General features: G+C 62.3%; 7 protein-coding genes across 7 annotated transcripts; 4 read left to right on the top strand and 3 right to left on the bottom strand.

Moving 5' to 3' along the window:
- Positions 1-288: 288 nt before the first annotated feature.
- OT_ostta08g00810 (unnamed product) lies at positions 289-588 on the top strand (the record flags this gene model as incomplete). Its single annotated transcript, XM_022983500.1, has 1 exon — positions 289-588. One exon carries the CDS (start codon positions 289-291, stop codon positions 586-588), a length of 300 nt encoding a protein of 99 aa, XP_022840914.1.
- A 164-nt stretch (positions 589-752) lies between these two features.
- OT_ostta08g00820 (Serine/threonine-/ dual specificity protein kinase, catalytic domain) lies at positions 753-2,060 on the bottom strand (the record flags this gene model as incomplete). The annotated part of the gene is made up of 2 exons (XM_022983501.1): positions 753-1,496; positions 1,596-2,060. 2 exons carry the CDS (start codon positions 2,058-2,060, stop codon positions 753-755), a joined length of 1,209 nt encoding a protein of 402 aa, XP_022840915.1.
- A 233-nt stretch (positions 2,061-2,293) lies between these two features.
- Positions 2,294-6,205, bottom strand: OT_ostta08g00830 (Pyruvate phosphate dikinase,PEP/pyruvate-binding; the record flags this gene model as incomplete). Its single annotated transcript, XM_022983502.1, has 1 exon — positions 2,294-6,205. The coding sequence occupies one exon, from the start codon at positions 6,203-6,205 to the stop codon at positions 2,294-2,296; it is 3,912 nt and encodes a 1,303-aa protein (XP_022840916.1).
- A 577-nt stretch (positions 6,206-6,782) lies between these two features.
- OT_ostta08g00840 (Acyl-CoA dehydrogenase/oxidase C-terminal) lies at positions 6,783-8,342 on the top strand (the record flags this gene model as incomplete). Its single annotated transcript, XM_022983503.1, has 1 exon — positions 6,783-8,342. The coding sequence occupies one exon, from the start codon at positions 6,783-6,785 to the stop codon at positions 8,340-8,342; it is 1,560 nt and encodes a 519-aa protein (XP_022840917.1).
- A 255-nt stretch (positions 8,343-8,597) lies between these two features.
- Positions 8,598-10,631, top strand: OT_ostta08g00850 (ABC transporter, conserved site; the record flags this gene model as incomplete). Its single annotated transcript, XM_022983504.1, has 1 exon — positions 8,598-10,631. One exon carries the CDS (start codon positions 8,598-8,600, stop codon positions 10,629-10,631), a length of 2,034 nt encoding a protein of 677 aa, XP_022840918.1.
- Positions 10,632-10,704: 73 nt separating this feature from the next.
- OT_ostta08g00860 (L-aspartate oxidase) lies at positions 10,705-12,753 on the bottom strand (the record flags this gene model as incomplete). The annotated part of the gene is made up of 1 exon (XM_022983505.1): positions 10,705-12,753. One exon carries the CDS (start codon positions 12,751-12,753, stop codon positions 10,705-10,707), a length of 2,049 nt encoding a protein of 682 aa, XP_022840919.1.
- Positions 12,754-13,440: 687 nt separating this feature from the next.
- On the top strand, positions 13,441-14,212 carry OT_ostta08g00865 (Cold-shock protein, DNA-binding; the record flags this gene model as incomplete). Its single annotated transcript, XM_022983506.1, has 3 exons — positions 13,441-13,473; positions 13,809-13,925; positions 14,051-14,212. 3 exons carry the CDS (start codon positions 13,441-13,443, stop codon positions 14,210-14,212), a joined length of 312 nt encoding a protein of 103 aa, XP_022840920.1.
- Between the last annotated feature and the right edge of the window lie 98 nt (positions 14,213-14,310).

Consider the following 14,310-nt stretch of genomic DNA (forward strand, 5'->3'; position numbering starts at 1 on the left):
CGCCGCCGCCAGGTCAGCGCGCGACGGGTGTGCGTCATACGAGCTCGGCGCGCGACGGGTGTGCGTCATACGGCACGGAGGGACACACGGACGAGTCGTGACTCGTTGAGGGGACGGTGGGGCGCGCGACCCCCGATCGTCGCCGTCGCGCGTCGACGCGCCACCGTCTTGCGCTCGAGCGCGCGGACGCCGGCGCGCGAGACATCGACGCGCGCGCGCGCCGTCGACGCCGCGTGAGCGACGCGCGATCGCTCGTCCACGCGAGGGATCGCGAGACGGTGGAGCGCCATGGAGGGGTATCGCGCGCGGTACGTCGTCCCGGGGAAGTTTGCGCCGTTGAAACACTTCATGGTGGGCGTGTTCGCGTTGGCGTTCGGATTGGAGACGTATCATCATCATAAGTATCACGGACACGACGACGCGGGCGCGGCGGGGGGCGCGGGCGCGGGTGAGGAGGAGAAGAAGCCGGTGACGGCGGCGAGCGCGCGAGAGCGGGCGGCGCCGGAGCTGGACACGGTGCAGCGGGAGGTTGAGGAGCTCGGGGCGCGCGTGCGGGCGATGCGAGCGGAGATGATGGGACGCGAGTAGATGGTTACAGGTCCGCGGACGCGAGCACGTTGTAAATGAGCCGAGAAGAACTTTTTTGAAGTCGGCGTCGCTCACGTGCGCGATTCTGTTACACACGTGTAAGTCATACATGGCGTCGCGATGGGCGTGTCGAGGTACAAAATTTGTCGGATTGTTGCGCGAGATTAGGCGCCGATGCCGGCGGCGGCGCTACCGTTCAGACGAACCGCCGCGAGCTCACCGCGCACGTATAGGTCGGTCGAAGTCGAGTTCACCCGCTTCGCCGCGTTCATCGGGGGTGCGCTCACGGGGGTATCGCTTCCCTCTCGTTCGTCGCGCTTCGTCCCTCGCTGAGCGTCCTGTGAGCCGTTGTGAAACGTCCCGCGCGCGTCCTCGAAACCGTGTGAGTTCGAGTGAGGCGACAGCGGTTCTTCGTCCTCCGACTCGGTATCGTTCGCCGCGTTCGCGGGCTCAGAGTCGTGTTTCCAAGTCCCACCATCCATGGGTGTGTGCACCCAATACTTGTCTCTCAACGTGTTGCGCCCCGGGTAGATATCAGGGGTTATGACGTTGGCGCCGCCTCGCAACCAGCTCATGCACATCGTGAGACACTGATGCGCCGTCGGCCGCTTGGTTGGATCCTTCTGCGTCGCTAATCGACCTAGTTCTCGAATAAACTCAACCTCCCCAGCGTTTGCCTTGCGCGTGCGTCGGCGCATCTGTTCAATGAGCTGATAACACATCACACCGTAGCCGTACATATCGCTCGAAGTGTCGTACGGCTGTCCGTTTTCTACCTCTGGCGCGCGGTACTTCGGCGGCCCAATCTTCGGCGTCAGTCTGGGATTAACGTCTTCGCGACTCGACGTCGCCACACCCGGTACGATACGCGCGAGACCAAAATCCGTGAGTTTCGCCGTCTGATAATCCTGCAAATAGCGCAAACAGACGTCGAGTTCATCGTCAGTCTCCGACTCACCCGGGCGCCCACCGCTCGCGCGCGCCTCTCACTTCTGCACTCAACCTACCTCCGATATCAACACGTTCCTCGCCTTGACATCCCTATGTACGTGTCCCGCCGCGTGCACCCGCGTCAACGCCCTCGCGACGTCCGCCAAAACCTTCACCCTGTTCGTCTCGTTGACCACCCGCTTGCTCCTCAACGAGTGCGGAACAAACTCCATGACCATGTGACAATCCCCGCGCTCGATGAACGCCCCGTACACGCGCGTCACGTTTGGATGCGCGAACGTCGTCAGATACCACAGATCTCGCTTTAACCCGCTCACACGGTCCGGTCGCGCGTTCGTCGTGACTTTAATCGCCACCGGTTCGCCGAGCAATTCACCGCGAAAAACCTTCCCGAAGGAACCGTCGCCGACTAATCGCCATTGCGAGCGATCGGTGAGGTCGTCGGGGTCGAAGCCGAGCGGGCCGTCGCACGGGATCAACGAGTGATCGGGACCGCGCGGTCGAGGACTCGCGGGCGCCATCGCGGGCGCGTGGAGGAGCGAAGTGACGCGCGAAGGGGGCGGCGGATGGTGGCTGTTGACGTGGAGGGGGTCGTTCACGAGTCGTTAATCATAAAAGCTGTGTAGTGACAGTTGGAGACGCGCCGGGAGGACGCAGAGGGACGAAGCGATTGGCGCGCGACGAAAATGCGGCTGGTTTCGCGCGGTGGTTCGTGCTCGGCGTTCGTGCTTGGCGTTGATTTGAAATCGGCGAGTTAAACCTGCGGACGGGTCTGGACGACGAAGACGGCGCCGCCGCGGATGACGCCCTCGACGTCTTGGGCGGCACCGAGCGCGCGCTCGATCGCCACTCCGGCGCGGGCGACCGCGGTGAGGACGTCGGATCGGGCGTTCCGGTCCCAGATCAGAGCGTCCGAGGCGTAATCTGCGTGATACTCCACGGTGGCGTGCATCGGGACCGATTCGTAAAGACCGGCGCCGGCGTACCCCTCGAGATCTTCACCGTTTGAGTCGGAGCGGAAGATGAGCGTCTGGCACGGGACTCGAAGGACCGTGTTCTTTGATGGATACCCGTGAATGACCGGTTCGCTGACGGCGCCTTCGGGCGATTTTTTCACCGTAAAGCTGAGTGCGCGACCGGGGTAGTTTCCAACCAAGGTCTCGCCCATGCCTTGCACGACTTCGGCGTAGAGCTCGTCCTCTGTACCCGTGCTCGGGTTCACCGTGTGAATCACGAACGCGTGGTCCGCATTGATCACCGGTTGTACGAGCACGGACATGCGAAGGTTGTTGTGATCGAGCCCACGGTTACGCATACTCACGTACGCACGATCGTTCCATTTGGACGCCCACACATCGCAGATCGCTCGCCACGCGAGATCCCACGTTTGGTCGTCCGCCGGCGGTTCGATGCCGCCGCGTTGCATGACGTCGGCGAGCCGCGTCAACATACCAGCCGGCGGGATCAAGCTTCGGACGCACGCTCGACACACCTTGAGAGACGCCGCGAGCGATGTTCCGTTCGAGTCGTCGATCTCGCTCGCCAGTCTCGCCATCGTCTTCGCTTGCTTGGCGTTTTCAGGACACGCCAACACATGCTCGAAGGTACCAAACGGGATCGCCACTGAGACTGGAAGATTGATCCATCCAGGGATGCCACCCGAAGTGAGAGCGTCGCGAAGTGCCTTTGTGTTTCGCGCTTTTGCTCCGACGAGATTCTCACGGAAATCGTCCATGCCGACGGCGACTTCGCCCGCAAAGTCGATTGCCTTTATGTTTATTCTCCCTGCGTCGGATCCGTTCGCTTCGCTCGCCGGAGAGTTTTCGCGGCCGAGACTCGAGTAATCAATCTCTTCGAACGACACGCACTCGTCCGCCGTGATAGATAGCTTGATAGCTTTCTTACTATTCCTTCCAATCTTGTCGAGCACCGTGGGTTCGTAACACGTGGCGAACAAGACGCCGCCATTCCTCGCGCGAACTGCGCTGTGGGACAACACATCCACGGAGGATCCCGTCAAGACGGCGGTCGCTCCTTTCGGAATCTCTTCATCGCCACCCACATGATCGCACACTAGGACGGTTGGCGTCGAGAATGAGTTGTTCATAACCTCCGCGAGCGTTTTGACGTGCAGAACTTCACCCACACACGTCGCCGGGGAGATTATTTGCCACTCGCCCATGTTCGCCTCGCGGCGCAAGTACGGATCGAGTCTCGTGAGCATCAACGAGAGTGCAAAAGCGGGACCACCGCGGATGACTTCTTCGGAGAATAAATCGATCGTCCACTTGTCGCAGTCGCATCGTTTACCGATGGTGCTTGCCGCCGGTTGCATCGCGTCGTGAATCTCTGTCGCGTGCTCTGTGAGAGCGAGTCGAATGCGGTCCACCGTCGCCTTCGCTCGAAGCGCCCATTCGGAATCGCCTGACCTCTGTAACTCTAGAATGCGACGCCAATTAATCAAGCTATAGAGCAAGTCATCGTTCGATGATGGAAGTGACAGACACAGATCCTCGAGCACCATGTCCGTGAGCGTCAACAATCCCTGTGTGTCTGTCACGGCGTCTGAGCCGCCTTGAATCGCTCGGTTACTTACATCGGCGATGGCGAGATCGAGATAGATGAGCTCGCGGCACCACGGCGTGTCCGATGGTTCGGCGAGACCGGCATCTCGCACGCCGTGACGAGCCTCGAGACACGCGTTCACGAGGTTGAAGACATCGGCTCCGCCTTGATTTGCGCATATGTACTCGAGCGCTCTTTGACAGTCGTTTGACAGTCGATCGCGGCACACGTTGAAGCTCTGCGTCAAATCTGCGCCGCCGTGCACGGCTTTCAGTATCTTCAGATAGTTCTTGAAATCACGTATGAGGTTGTCTTTGATTTGAGGTCGCCAGATGGGTTCGCTTCGAACGGGTCGCTCAAAGGACTCAAGACGCTCGCGCGAGACGCCTCCTTCATCAAGCACGCGCCAGTACGCGGACAAGTCACCGTTCGCTTGCAAAAACGCAAGGTATGCCTCGCAGATGACGATATCATCCGGAGTGGTGTTATTGTGCAGTTTTTGGTGCCACTCCTCCATCCAGATTCCCTTGACCTCTTTGATGCCATTCCGATGCATGATGTTTAAGATTTCGTCCCGAATCTGCTGGCCCTGGCCGCTCTCGCCACCTCTGCCGACGGTGCTCAGCATCAGACGAGCCATGTCGCGCAGATGCGGCTGAGACGTGTATATTTCCGCGAGACAATGCGTCAAACGCGACTGCGCGCTGGATAACTCACGCGGCTTAACGTTATAGTTTCTCTGCCACGTCAGCTGTCGCGTGGCGCTGTAGCGAAGCCAAACGAATATTTTTGCCGCCGCCTCCCGTGCCTTGCTCTCGCTCTCCGCCTTGACGCAGTGCTTCTCTAACAACGATGTCGCGAGATTGAAGCGGTGCATCAGAGACCACCAGTTACCGCCGGCTTCGGCTCTGGTGATGGTGTCGATGAGCTCGTCGCTTGCCGTCGATTTGTGCTCCGTCGGGCGCGTGCACGACACGCGATAGTTGGAGTTACCGTTCGACGAATCCTTAAACCACGAGCTGCCACCGACGTTGCGGAACACGAAAGATAATCCCATGAGCTCGTTCGGGCCGTCACCCGGGAGATCAAAAACGAGTCGTTGCATGAACGCGCACTCTCCGAAGCCCTCCTCGTCGACGGATCCACTCATGGACAACGGGAAGCATCCGGTGAAATCTTCCATCGGCGTTTCGCATGCGATCGGACCGACTTCGACAGAGCCAGGCGGGCGAACAGACTCAGGAGGGAGCGCCCACTCCCCGGGCTCGATCTTTGCCGCGCCCCAGTGACACACGAGCGGTTCGAGGGCGTTTGTCGTCAGCACTACTCGACGTCCGACGATTTTTCTCCTCGGTGCGCTCATAGCCTCCTCGTCTCGCCCGCTGCTCTCGAACACCTGCACCAGGAGCTCGCCGTCCGCGAGAGGGGACGTTGAGTCGCTGATGAGTGTCCAACCCTCAGCGTCCGACGTCGCCTCGCGCCAACGCGCGACGGTGCTCGGCGCTTCGGCTTTGGCGCTCCGCTCGCCCTCCGCGCTCGGATCCGTCCGACGAGGAAGCATCGCTCGAATGTCTCGTTCTCGTCTATTCGACACCGGCGCCGGAGCGCTCGCCCGTGTCTCCGCCACCTCCGGCGCCGCCAGAGTTTCCATCGATTCTCCGCCCTCCGCCTCTCCGCGCGCGTTCTCCGCCTCCCTCGCGCTCTCACCGTAACCCCGATCCAACACCACCACATCATCCCCAGGCACCTCCGGCTGTCCGTACCGCCTTCTGATCTCATTCAGCGTCGTTCCACGCGCGCATTCACGCCGCAAATCCTCCCGCGCGCGCTCGAATTCCAGCGCCCGCCAATCCGCGCTCGTATCCTCCGGTTTCCCCGCCTCTTCCCATCGCACGTACGCTCGAATCTGCACCAAATCTCGCGGCACATCGATCGCGTCGAGATCGATCGCCTCTCGCGCGCGCGCGCGATCCCCCGGCGCCACGCGCGCGGCGATCGCCCGTCGTCCGCGCCGCGCCGCCGCCGCCGCATCGCGTCCGCCACCCGCGCCTCGCCCGCCCGCGCGCGACGACGCGCGCGCACCCCGCGTCGAGGTCGACATCGCGCGCGCCGATTCGATCCCTCCACGCCCGTCACGCGCGGGGCGACGACCGATGGGCGCTCGAACGCCCACGACGCGATGCGCGATGCGCGCGTACCGGTACGCGAAAAATGACACGATCGATGCGACAGAGGTACACGCCGTGACACAGCGCCTCCTCGCGGTCGAGCGATGCCGGATCGCGCGCGTCACGCCTCACGCGTCGTCCGTCGTCGACGTCTGTGCCGACGCGTCGTCGTCGCGGTCGCGCGATGTCGCGCGATGCGATGGACGCGTGCGCGCGACGCACGAGACCCTAAACCCTAACTTTAGTATTCACGTCATAGCACACGCGATGGGCTTCACGTGCGCTCGATATGCAATGCGCGCCCCCCGCGCGCGGCGATGGGACGCCCATCGCCGCGGGGTGGGAAAAAAACGCGAGATGGACGCATCGGGGCGCGAATACGACGATCGGCGCCCCGATGCGTCGTCAGCGGTCGCGCGATGACCGTTGCGTGGACGTCCTCGACGTCGCGCGCGCGTCGGTCGTCGACGCGCCGACGTCGAGGGTGGATCGACGATATTCTCGCGCGAGATGTCGCTCCCGACGTACACCGCGGCCGAGGTCGCGACGCACGCCACGGCGGATTCGCTGTGGATGGTGATCGATGACGGCGTGTACGACTTGACGAAATTCGCGTCGTTTCATCCGGGTGGGGCGTCGTTCATCGTCGCGGGTGCGGGTGGGGACGCCACGGAGGCGTTTTACGCGTTGCACCGGAGCGAGATTTTGGAAAAGACGGCGAAGAAGTATAAGATTGGAACATTGGTGGGCGGGACGCGTCGGGAAATTCGCGCGGGCGCGTTGAGCGCGGTGCCGTACGCCGAGCCGGCTTTTTTCCAGGGAGCGCCGTCGCCGTATTACGATGAGTCGCATAAGAAGTTTCGAGCCGCGGTGAGGGCGTTTTATGACGAACACGTGCGACCGGACATGGTGCAGAACGATGTGGCGGGGAAGCCGCCTTCGAAGGAATTGTACGAAAAGTTGGGCGCCGCCGGAATGTTCGCGACGCGGTTACAACCGGGGCCGTGGATGAAGGATTGCGTCGATAACTGTGGGATGACCCTACCTGGTGGGCTCACGCCGGAGCAGTTCGACACGTTTCACGAGATGATCGCGCACGAAGAGTTGGGGAGGTTGGGCGTGCCGGGGTACTGCGACGGCATCGGCGCGGGTTTCGTCATCGGCGTCCCTCCGGTGCTCATGTTCGCCAGACCCGAGTTGCGACAACGCGTCGGTCGTGAGTGTATCATGGGCAAGAAACGAATATGTCTCGCCATCAGCGACCCGTTCGCCGGGAGTGATGTCGCGGCGATCCAGTGCACGGCGACGAAGACGCCCGACGGGAAGCACTACATCGTCAATGGCGTGAAAAAGTGGATCACAAACGGTACGTTCTGCGATTACTTTACCACCGCCGTGCGAACGGGCGGGAATGGTTTTAACGCCCTGTCGCTGCTCTTGATCGAGCGCGGTGAGGGCGTGGAGACGAATCCGATCAAGACGGCGTACAGCCCGGCGGCGGGAACGTCGTACATCATCTTTGAAAACGTCAAGGTTCCGGTGGAGAACCTGCTCGGCCGCGAGGGCGACGGTTTCAAGCTCATCATGCACAACTTTAACCACGAGCGATGGATGATCGTCGCCGGGACGAACGGGGCGATGCGAAACGTCCTCAAGGAGTGCTACACGTTCGCGCATCAACGGAAGACGTTTGGCAAACGGCTCATCGATCAGCCGGTTATCCGCAATAAACTCGCTCGCATGACGTCTCAGCTCGAGGCGGTGGAGTGCTGGACAGAGTCGATCACGTATCAGATGGGAAAGCTCACGCACGCGCAACAAGCGGTCGCGCTCGCCGGTCCGATCGCGCTGCTAAAGTTTCTCTGCACGCGCGTCGCCAACTTTTTCGCCGACGAGGGCGCGCAAATTTTCGGCGGTCGTGGCATCACACGCACCGGAATGGGTCGTGTCATTGAAGGATTTAATCGCGCCGCGAAGTTTTCCGCAATTTTAGGCGGCTCCGAGGAGGTCATGGCCGATCTCGGCGTGAAGCAAGCCGACCGCTCGTTCCCGGCGGACGCCAGGCTCTGACCTCCCGTCGCCGGCGCGACCCACCTTTACGCGCGCCGCATCTCACGCGTTTCATCACCGCGCGCGCGCCGCATCGCGCAGACGATTTTGTTTACTCGTCTCGCCTCGTGTAATCTCACCACTCACTGTAATGATCGCTCGTCCGTCGTCGATCCGTCGCCGTTCCGTCGCGCGCCCCCATGCCCATCAAAACGCGTCGGTTCGTCTCACCCCTCATCCACGCGCCCGGCACTCCGCGCCGCGTCGCCGCGCGCCATGTCTCGCGTCGTCGTCGCGCGCGTCCATCACCCTCGCTCGGTCGCGACGAACGCGAGCAAAAAAGCCGCCCGCAAGGCGAAGACGGTCGCCTCGAAGCGCTCGACCCCGCCGCCGCCGACGGTCGACGTCATCGTCCCGGCGGCGGACGACGCTGCGCCGTCGAACGGCGACGTCGACGTCGTCGACGCGAGGGTGGACGCGTACGGAGGATTAGGATTCGAAAACGACGTCGCGATTCCGTACGGGCCGACGAGCGGGGCGGCGTTGAGAATAGATGAGGTGATGTTATCCGTGGGGGACGTGGACTTGTTGAGCGAGGCGAGCGCGATGGTCATGCCGGGACAGAAGGTTGGATTGGTCGGTGGAAACGGATGCGGGAAATCGACGCTGTTGAAGTGCATCGCGGGAAAGCGAAGCGTGCAGGATGGAGCGATCGCGATCTCGCCCGAGCTCGAGGTCGGGTACTTTGAGCAGACGGCGGTGAGCGGGAGCCAGTTGACGGTGTATCAAGAGGCTCGAGCGCGTATGGATCGAATCAACGCCGCGGAGAAGGCGCTGCGGGAGGCGGAGGCGATGTGCGAGACGGATGATGATAAGGATGCGTGCATGGCGGCGGATAAATTGATGGATTGCTTGGCTGAGTTCGAGGCTGCCGGCGGGTACGAGGCTGAGAAGCGCATCGCAAACGTGCTCGACGGGCTCGGTTTTTCTCGCTCGCAGTGGGGCGTGAAGTGCGATGATCTCTCGGGTGGTTGGCAAATGCGCGTCGCCCTCGCGCGACTACTGCTCTCGCCTGCGGGGTCGGGTGAGAATGGGCTTTTGTTACTCGACGAGCCGACGAATCACTTGGACGAAGCCTCGAAGACGTGGCTCGCGAAGTGGATCAAGGATAGCTCGGCGACGACCATCATCGTGAGCCACGAGGCCGAACTCTTGGACGGCGCGTGCACGCACATGGCCGAAGTTCGTGGACGAGGTCTCCATTGGTACGTTGGAAACTTTACAAAGTTCTTGGAAGCGAGAGACGAGCGCATCGCCCTCGCGAAGGCGACGTACGAGAAGCAACAAGCTGAAGAGGCTGAGCTCAAGGATTTCATTCGCCGATTCTCCGCGAACGCGAGTAAATCCACGCAAGCGCAATCGCGCCAAAAGCTTTTGGACAAACTGCAGAAGGAAATGCGCAAGACTGTGTCCGCGGCGACGGCGACGGTTTCCTCCGATGCCGCCGGCGACGCAAGCAAGATGAACTTGAAATTGACGAAGCCACCGCCGTCGAACCAAGTGCAACTCAAGCTGAATGACGCCGTCCTAGGATACAAGCCGGAAACACCGATCTTGAGAGGGTCATTGACTCTCGAGCGGGATATGCGAGTGGTCGTGCTCGGACCTAACGGGGCGGGAAAATCCACCTTGCTCAAATCCATCTCCGGAACCATGCCGCTCATCTCTGGCGAGCGCGAGATCACCGACGAACGAGTGAAACTCGGTGTTTTCTCTCAAGATTTGGCGCAATACTTGCCCAAGGAGAAGACTTGTCTCGAATATGTACTTGATGTCGCTCGCGAAGACGATCCTCTTTGCGTTGAACAATTCGGCCGTCAAGCCTTGGGCGCGCTCGGCATCACCGGAACCATGGCACTTCGAAAGATTGGAAGCCTCTCGGGGGGCGAAAAGGCTAGAGTCGCGCTCGCCGCATTTGTGCTTCAACCGCGTAACTGTCTCTTGCTCGACGAGCCTTCGAACCACTTGGACGTGGGCGCCGTCAAGGCTTTAACCGACGGTTTGCAAGACTGGAACGGCTGTTTGTTTGCCGTCTCGCACAACAAGGCGTTTTGCGAATCTCTTCAACCGACCCACGTCATTCGCGTCAAAAATGGTGAATTCGTCATGGAAAACTGCTATGGTTTGACAGATGCCGATTTCGAACACGAGGAACAAACTGGCGACGCGACAGCCATGGCCGCCGCCGCCGCCGCCGCCATTGAAGAAGCTGTCTCGGTGGAGACTGAAACTCTCACTCCGGCTCGTTAGTAGCGAAGTGATAAACAAAGGGTGGTATGTAATAAATATTTACAGCGTGCGTTATGTGTACTAAGGGTACCTGCTATCTCGGTAAGGGCACGTGAATGCGGGCCACCTCCGCGGCGCTCTCCTTGTCCTCACAAATCAACGTCGGTCTCTTCTCCGCCTCGACTGAGTCGGGGTGATCGAGGGTGTAATGCAAGCCTCTGGACTCTTTGCGCATCAGCGCGCATCGTAGCATGAGCCTTCCAGCGACGAGTAAGTTACTGATCTCGGCCAACGCCATTGTGTAGCCCTTCATCGAGGTCGCTCGCTCGTCGCACATCACTGCGATTTCGTTCAGTCTACCGAGCGCGTGCTCCATCTCCGCTGTCGTTCGCACGATGCCCGCCGCGTTCCACATAATTCTCTGAATCTCATGGCGCAACTCTCTCTCCCACGTATCGTGACCACTCGTAAAATTTTTAATAACTGCGCCCCGCGCGAGTTCTCTGCAGTGTTCCTCGATCCACTGGCACAAAGCGTCTTCGTCGACGTCAAGCGCGGGAAGTTCCTCTCGCAGGGCGTCCATCTCGTTCGACACGGCTCGCACGGCACGGCGGGCGAAGACGATACCCTCGAGCAATGAATTACTCGCCAGTCTATTCGCACCGTGTACGCCGGTATACGCGACTTCACCACACGCGAACAACCCGCGAAGGGAGGTTTCGCCGTTTTCATTCGTCGAAACGCCACCGCACATGTAATGTGCCGCCGGAACGACGGGAACGCGTTCGGTCGTCATGTCCAACCCTCGTCGATCGAGCTCCGCGGCAACACCTGGGAAATTCAGACGGACTTCGTCGGGGTCGACGTGCGTGATGTCCAGAAAGACGCATGGAGACTCGGTGCGCTTCATCTCGCTGTCGATGCTCCGAGCAACGACGTCCCGAGGCGCAAGCTCCTCGCGTTCGTCGTACCTAGACATAAATCGTTCGCCGTGAACGTTGTACAGTCGTCCACCGTGTCCGCGCACGGCCTCGGTGATCAAGAATGCGTTCTCGTTCGGCGAGAGCTTTGCGGCGCCGCCGACGCCCGTGTAGAGCGCCGTCGGATGAAACTGCATGAACTCCATGTTCGCCACGGTGACTCCGGCGCGGGTGGCCATGGCGATGCCGTCGCCCGTGCACACCATTGGATTGGTCGTGCTGGGAAACAAGTGCCCGGCGCCTCCACACGCGAGCACGGTGGTGGAGGCGACGAACGTCTTGGTCGTCCCTCGCGTCTCGTCCACGACGAGCGCGCCCGCGCATCGCTCACCGTCTCGCGTTCGCAAGAGTTCCATCGCGAAGTGGTACTCGTAGAATGTGATATTCGGATGCGCCTTGGCCGCCTCGAGCAGGGCGCGCTCGATCTCTTTGCCTGTCATGTCGTCCGCGTGCACGATGCGATGACGGCTGTGCCCGCCCTCTCTCGCCAAGTGCAACTCTCCGCGCTCGTCTCGAGTGAACTTCGTCCCTCGAGCGATGAGATGCTCCACCGCTTCTTTCGAATCCTCAACCATCGCACGAACCGCGCTCTCGTCGCATAGAAACCCACCCGCCACGCACGTGTCCTTGACGTGTTCCTCCACCGAGTCCAGCTTATCCACCACCGCGCTGATCCCCCCTTGCGCGTACGACGTCGACGCGTCGAACGCCCGGGCCTTGGTCACGACCGCGACTTCGCCCAATTCGGCGGCATCCAGGGCGTAGGATAACCCCGCGATCCCGCTTCCGATGACGCAGAAATCCACTCGCCGCGCCTCATCCGCCCCGCGCGCCCGCGCGCGTCCAGTCCCGCCGCGCGCCTTCACCGCGCGCATCGCCGCGCGCGTCGCCTGTCCCGACGCGCTCGCTCGCTCTCGACTTCCCCACTCGACGTCATCCCGCGCACGCGCGACGTCATTCACCCCGTTCGCGTCCTCGTCCACCGACGGCGCGCGCACCGCCCGCGTCGCCGTCCCGTCGCGTCTCGGATCTCCCCCCGAGCGCCCCCAAACCGACCCCATCGCCGCCCTCGATCGCGCCGCCCCCCCGCGCACGACCCAACCCGCGGGACGACGTCGACGCGGGGTCGATATCGACCCCACCGGCGAGCGCACGATCGCCATCGCGCGATGCGCCGTCGCCGTCATCCGATCGCAATCACCCGATCGGGATCACCGATCGCGTCGCCGTCCCCTCGCCCGCGCGCGCGCGCGCGCGGCGTCGTCCGCGGCGTCGTCGGCGACCCGTCGCCGCGCGCGCGCGATGCGCGCTCTCGCGCGCGCGGTCGGCGCCGCCGCGACGACGCCGACGGCGGCATCGCGCGGCTGATGTATCTACATGGCGTGCACGCACACCCGAGTACGCGTCCCCGTGTGTCCGGTGACACCACACGACCCCCACCGTCGATGAGTCCCACATCGACACCGCGGGCGAGCGATAAAAAACCCACGGCGCGACGGCGGCATCGCGCGGCTGATGTATCTACATGGCGTGCACGCACACCCGAGTACGCGTCCCCGTGTGTCCGGTGACACCACACGACCCCCTCTGTCGATGAGTCCCACATCGACACCGCGGGCGAGCGATAAAAAACCCACGGCGCGACGGCGGCACCGCGCGGCTGATGTATCTACATGGCGTGCACGCACACCCGAGTACGCGTCCCCGTGTGTCCGGTGACACCACACGACCCCCTCTGTCGATGAGTCCCACATCGACACCGCGGGCGAGCGATAAAAAACCCACGGCGCGACGCCCGCGGGCGTCTCCGCGCGCGACGCCGGCCGTCGCCGCGCTCGGCGGCGCGCGCGATGGCCGAGACGCGCGCGCGGACGCTCGGAACGGTGCGAAAAAAATCAACGCCGCGACCGACGGGCGCGCGCGGCGATCTGCGCGCGCGCGGCGGGGTGACACCGCGGAAGATGTCGACGACGTGGACGCCGCGCGGAGAATGTGAAATATCTTCTCGACGCGTCGACGATGGGTGGGCGGCGAGGCGACGACGATGGGTCCACGGCGCGGGCGCGGGCGCGGTGGGGGTGATTCGTCGATGCGTCGGCGCGCGCGCGCGGTGGGGGAGGCGTCGACGAGGGGTCTCCGCGTCCGAGACTTTGAAGCGTCGCGGGCGCCCATCGGAGGGCATTTTTTACTGACGCGCCGCGCTTCGCGCAGGGAGCAGGTGACTTGGTTCAATTGTGTCAGGGGATACGGATACGTACGACCGCACGATGGTTCTGAAGACGTGTTCGTGCATCAGAGCGAGCTCCAGATGGACGGTTTCAGGAGCGTGTGGGAGGTGCGACTCCAACAGGCGGTTACGCGAGAAAGAGCGCCTCGGGGCTTGATTTTCGCATTTATTTTTTCCAGAACCCCTCGCCGCGCGTGGAAACCTGACCGCACTCGCGCTCGACGAAATCGCAGGGTGATGAGATCGAGTTCGAGCTGGACGACGACGAGCGCCGACGCGCGAAGAACGTCACGGGCCCGGCGGGCGCGCCGCTGAAGAAGACGCCCAAGCAGTTTTACCGCCGCGTGCGAAAAGATGGAAACGAGCAATCGCGCCGGCATCAGGACGCACCGTGAGCGCTCTGAAAATGACGTTGTTTGATTTATATTGTAGTGCGTAGAGATTCACCCGAGCCGATCGATCGTCGGCTTCGCCGACGCGCGAACGCGCGCGC

The sequence above is a fragment of the Ostreococcus tauri genome, assembly GCF_000214015.3.
Source record: "Ostreococcus tauri WGS project CAID00000000 data, contig chromosome 08, whole genome shotgun sequence".
Classification (NCBI taxonomy): Eukaryota; Viridiplantae; Chlorophyta; class Mamiellophyceae; order Mamiellales; family Bathycoccaceae; genus Ostreococcus; species Ostreococcus tauri.